Here is a 6,000-nt window from a genome sequence, read left to right as displayed (position 1 = left end):
TCCCCCTCCCCCCTCCCCTGGGTGATTCCGCACGCTGTCGCCGGGCCCTAATCTCCGCCTGTCGGGCGCGGTGCGGGAGCCCGGCATGATTACAGGGATTAGGGTGACAGGCTAATTTGATTAGCGCGGCCGCTGAGCCCCCTCTCCATTACGCGCGGGGGTGGAGGGGGGGGGAGGGAACGGAACCCCAGCACACGCGTGTCCCTGTGTGTCCCCGCGTGTCCCCGCGTGTCCCCGCCAGCCCTCACGGCACACGGCGTCCGTGTGCTGATGACACACTTCCTTAAACACGTCCGCCCCGCTCAGAGAGCACATGTATCATGCATGCGCTTACATCTATATATACACCTCGCACTACCTTATTCAGCTTGAGTCTTATGGATGCAGTACATTAATGGCCTATATAGGTATTTATATAATGTGTATAACATATTTGTATTTATTTCTGTCTGTATAAATGTGTACATAATCACATTTAATTGTTCATGCATTAAATTATGGAGGACCGAAAATGCCTAAACTAAAAATAACGAAATGGCTCGATAATTGAATGAATTAATAAATTAAATGCAAGAACAAATACAAAATAAATGAATGTACACAGAAGTAAATAAATGACTAGATATAATCTGACATAAATGGTTATTTCTGCATTTTTTTGCATATTAATTTCTTGATTCGTTGTTTTCTGTATATGGTTATTTCAGGCTTTATTTATTTCTTAATTCATTTATTTCAGTTTATGTTTATTTCCATATTTATTTATTTATTGATTCATTTATTTCTGTATATATTTATTTCAGGATTTCATCATCCATATGATAATGAGGGGGCTGTCAATCAAAGTATGTCATGGTGTCTCATTATTCCCATTGGTTGATCGAGTGCATGAATCGACTGCACATGCCTTGCTTCAATACTGGCTGCTTTTTACTACGTTAACATTAGTAGGGGAGATGTAAAATGCTAAATGTAATGATTTTTTTTTGGTGGTTGTGTCAGCGCTTGATCAATGTATTTCAGGTATAACACTCAAATTACCCTCTCATACAAACAACAGTAGATTTTCATAATTATTTTGGGAGATGTTGCCAAATAAGACTGCTTTGGCTACATGCCAGTGAATTTTTAGAAGTATTTTTCTGGTGCTAGTTTTTGTGTGTACCTCAAAGAATGCAAATGTATGTAATCGTGAACAGTCTTTTAGTCACTAACGGATTGCGTAGTTTTGATATAGCATGCTAGCTTCCTGGGACTGCTAGCCAGTCAAAAGTGCAGACGCACCCCCAGGATTAAACCTAACGCAGTGTTTCATGTGTTGCCAATGATAGAAAGTGGCTACTAGTAGTAGCAGAGTGTGCTACTTATAAATTGTATGCTGCCAATGACAGAATATAGTAGGGCAGATGGAGTGTTATTAATAGACTCTATCATGACATCACTTTCACATCTACAATGCATGTGAGAGCATGAAAGACACGTAGTGAAAGACGTACAAACACATAGCTACACAATGCAGAACAGACAGTAGCTCAGACAAAACAGCGGTCTGTATCTGTGTGCAGAAAATGAGAAATGCAAAGTGAACCCACTGACGTGTCTCCACTCTCCTGTCTTTGCTAAGTTGGAAATACATTTTTAAAAAATATGTTTAATTACTGTAGCATGCAGTTGCAGGCTTTGACCTTTGTGCAAACAAATTGAAGGATTCCCTGAAAAAAACGTGATAACCAACCTGGCAATTACCTGGCAGTTTTGATTGCGCCTCCTGATGGCTAGAGTTTGCCAATGAGCGTTTCATACGCATAAGTACTGTGAGGGTTATGGTGTTCTTCCAAAAAGTGTCCTGAAATAAGCTATTTTGGGGCCTGGGCTTCTGTGCTGGGGACTCGCTTGTGTGTAATCCTGGAGGTGATCCCTGGGGAACACTCATACCCACAATGCACAGGGAAATGGAGTGGGAATGGGCGGGGGGGGGGGGGGGGGGCGCGTTGCTTTTTCACTCGCCGTTGGTCACGTTTTAAGATTTTAACAGGATATGACTCATCTTGGGATGTCACTGAGTATAAATTAATGAGCACACACACACACCATCACACACTCACACACACACGCACACAAGAGAATTAGTTGGGGGACATGTGCACATGTGCTAGTTGTGCAATGCCTACAGTATGAAAAACCCATGGATGGGAGGCAGTGATGTAAGGTGTAATTAAATTCTGTTGCCTCTAGGATTGTGTCAGCATATGGTTCTCCAGATTGCAGTTAGACAAGGAAGTCTTTAACACAACTTAAAATTGCTTCATTTCACATGGTTTCGATTCTGGCAAAATTGCATTTTTGTTGATTACCACAGTAGTGGTTGATTCAGTAGTGCTGGAATATAAGAACATAATGTTTGCTAATGATAACAGCATTGAGGAAGGCCCCATGTGATTTTGGTACTTTTCCTTATTCATACACCTGTGGAAACTGCTTTGTATGATTGCTTCTAAAGGCACAGTTCTAGTGTTCATTTCCATATAAATGGTAAGGCTGAGGGAGAGTGTTATATTGCCAGCTTTCTCGGTGTTGATGAGAACAGACCATTCAGCCCATCTATGGCTAGTGTTTTGATGTTTTGCTCTTCAGTACTGAAATGCTGAAATTTGCTCTAGCTGGGCGAACTTAAAAGTGCTATCTTTATGCACAGAGAGCGGAATGCTGGTGGGCGGGAAAGTAGAGCACACACACGCGCGGACACACACACATACACGCAAACACACGGACACACACACACACACACCCGACACGCACAGTTGGAGCAGGAAGTTCATTCTTTCCTGCTCATTGTGGAAGCCGACAGGCATCTGAATGTGAATTATCCTGCCCCATGTTTTTTTTTTTATCTGAGGCTGCTTTCTGAAACACTTGTGTGGAAATGAGTCTGAGCTGTTTTCCCAGCCCTGCTGTTTTCATTGTTAGTGAGCCAAATGGCCTCTAAGGCAGTGATCTTCATCCCTTCATCAGAAGGATGAAAGTTCAGATCCTATATGGGATGTTGCCTTTGGACCCTTGAGCGAAGATTTTAAACTGGATCACTTCAGTAAATATCTGGGTTCAAGGTGTCAACATTTTATATCTTACAGACAAAGTACACTATACATACACACATATGACCAAAAGTATCTGGACACCCCTTGGTCTGGGACTGTTTTCCATGGTTTAGTCTAGGCCCCTTAGTTCCAGTGAAGGCAAATCTTATCACATTCTAGATGATTCTGTGCTTCCCCAACAGTTTGAGGAAAACCCTTTCCTTTTTCAGCATGACAATGCCCCAGGGCACACAGCGAGGCCCATATAGAAATGGCTTTGTCAAGAACAGTGTGGAAGTACTTGACTAGCCTGCACAGTGCCCTGACCTCAACCCCATCCAACACCTTTGTGAACAATTTGAAAGCCAACTGGGAGCCAGGCCAAATCTCCCAATCAGTGCCCAACCTCACTTCACTAATGCTCTTCTGGCTGAATGGAAGCAAATCCCTGCAGCAATGCTCCAACATCTAGTATAAAGCCTTCTCAGAAGAGTGGAGGTTGTCATAGCAGCAAAGGGTGGACAAACTCCATAGTAATGCCCATAATTGTCGATGCGATTTTATATGTCAGGTGTCTACATGCTTTTGGCCATGTAGTGTACCTGCATAGGTCTCTTGGAAGACATTCCTTATCTCTCTGGTACTTCCTGGTATAATAAAGGCTACATAAGAAATGAATAGGTTGAATAACTGAGTACACTCTGAAAATCACACACTTGTGATTTTTATGCTTTGCGTGAAGCACGCTGCATAATAGCATTGCTGTTCTGCATTACAATGCAGGCATTTAGCAGAGACTCTTATTCAGAATGACTTATACAGATTTTGCATTTTTACGTAGTAGACATTTACACAACTGGATATATGAAGCAATTCAGGTTAAGTATGTTGTTCAAGGGTACAGCAGTTCATGTCCTACCTGGGAACTGACCTACACTGCAGCATTGCTCTGATCCTCATATCACCACATGTTGGGATAAGTGGGTGGAAAATGTTTCCCCTTAAATCCCACTGGCATGGCAGCAGTCATGCCCCCACCACCCCCATGTGACAGGAAGTGGCAGAGGGCCCTTGCCTTGGCCTGAACCGTTTTTGTCTCTCTCTCTCTCTCTCTCTGTGTGTTCAGTCCTGAAAAGAGCCAAGAACAAAAAGGGCAAGAATGACCTGATCAACGCGGAGGAGGGGGAGGAGCATTTCACAGACATCTCCTCCGTGGGTAAGACGACACGGCCGTGAGTGCTTGTGACAGTAATACCGATGCTTTGCGTTGCGTCGGTCCTGCCACCAGGATTACACAAGTGCGGTAGTAACACAGAGCAAGGTGTAGGGGACGCGTTCATAACGAGAAACTGCAAAGCTAGCTTAACATTATCAGCTGAAATTAAAAAAAAGTTGACAGTGCTAATCGTTGCTTTGCTATATTCGTTATAACACATGCCTCAACACCTTCCACAGCCATCTGACATTGCTGACTGGATTCTCTGTCTGTAAAACATGTCATGGCAAGTGTTATAATGCATTAACGTGAAAATGGCTTTATAAATGCTTTATTAAGGCAATATGTAACTGCTAACGCATAATTTAATGTACAGTGTGTGTCATGTATATTTAATGTAGATGACCCTGCTTCCTTACAGCCATCGTTTTTTTTTTCTATTTTTGTCAGTGAAGCTTTCTTAGGCCCTAGTTTATTCTCTGCCATTCGATCTGGCATCTCCACTCCATTAAAATCTTAACCTCGGGGGCCGTAGAGCGCTATCCACATGCTCAATGCGAGCCACGACGTTGGCGGTTCGAATCCGACCGCCGACCTTTGTCACACGTCTCTCCCTCTCTCTCCTCCTAATTCTTCCTGTCTCTCTACACTGTCCTATCAAAATAAAGCTGAAAAAGCCCTAAAAAAATATATATTTAAAAAAATATAAAAATCTTAACCTTGGCCAGCAGGAGGCGAACTGTGATGTTGCAGTTGGATCGCAAATCGCGACTCCCTCTGGTATTAGCTGAATTAAACCGTCAAGCATATTTAACAGAGAGAAACTGGCCTGGGGCTTAAGTATTTCAGTCAGCCGACTGCTGAGATAAAACACAAGCTGAGGGTGGAGATTTAGTGGTGTGTGTTTAATGAGCGTTAGTCAGGGCAGGACCTATGAAAAGTAGGGATAGTAAAAATAAGGAGAAAGTTGACATCACAGATGTTACTGTAGATCAACCAGGTGGTCAGCGCCTATGTTCCTTCAACGTTCAAATGGAAAGTTTGGTTTCCAGTACTTTATTAGCCAATGACAAGGCACGCAAGTAGTAATGTTTCGACTTTAACAGAATAATTGTACTGTGAATGTTCCAAATGCTGAGGTCCTTAGTAATAACTGTGCCTTAATAAATGTAACCTTACTGGTGCAAAAGAGAGGCACTCAACCAATCACGCAGCACGTTGTAAACAACCATTTAAAACGATCAAGATTTCTTTCTCTCAGGGCACCTGGAACTATATCGACCAATCGCAGCAAGCGTTGTTTTATTGGTTGTGACCAAAATAGTTTGCTACTAGTGGAGCTCCTGTTTGTTTTCCATGGGAAAGGCGACACTATAACCATCCTACCCGTATGTCGCCATCCCTTATTAACAGCTGCGTTGGGTGCAGTTTGTGACAGCGTGCAGTGGAATTATCACCTTTTAGTTTCTGTTAGTTTTCCTGCTAATCGCTCTCAGGCTGAAAGGCGAGTATTTCCACTTAGGTGTGCTTACACGTAGGAAATAAGCAGACACAAGGGAGTCTTAATGAGGGATGTATGTATGTGGATGTGCAGACGCCAGACAGTGTCCCTAACAGGGCACGTCTGTATAGTGGACTGCTTCTCAAGTCTTTCAGTGGAAGTAATGAAATCTTTTTCACCTTTTCCCGACTGGCCTGACATTTCAA

The 6,000-nt window shown here is 42.9% G+C and overlaps 1 protein-coding gene across 1 annotated transcript in view; it reads left to right on the top strand.

The window, feature by feature from the left end:
* cacna1bb (calcium channel, voltage-dependent, N type, alpha 1B subunit, b) overlaps nt 1-6,000 on the top strand; it is a 186,360-nt gene that overhangs the window by 117,590 nt on the left and 62,770 nt on the right. The window contains exon 11 of the mRNA XM_035391563.1: nt 4,204-4,293. Coding sequence (XP_035247454.1) covers nt 4,204-4,293 — 90 coding nt within the window. The remainder of the gene's footprint in view (nt 1-4,203; nt 4,294-6,000) is intronic.

The sequence above is a fragment of the Anguilla anguilla genome, chromosome 14 (assembly GCF_013347855.1).
Source record: "Anguilla anguilla isolate fAngAng1 chromosome 14, fAngAng1.pri, whole genome shotgun sequence".
Taxonomy (NCBI): Eukaryota; Metazoa; Chordata; class Actinopteri; order Anguilliformes; family Anguillidae; genus Anguilla; species Anguilla anguilla.
Note: the sequence above shows the minus strand (reverse complement) of the source record. Positions and strands in the feature narration are given on the sequence as shown.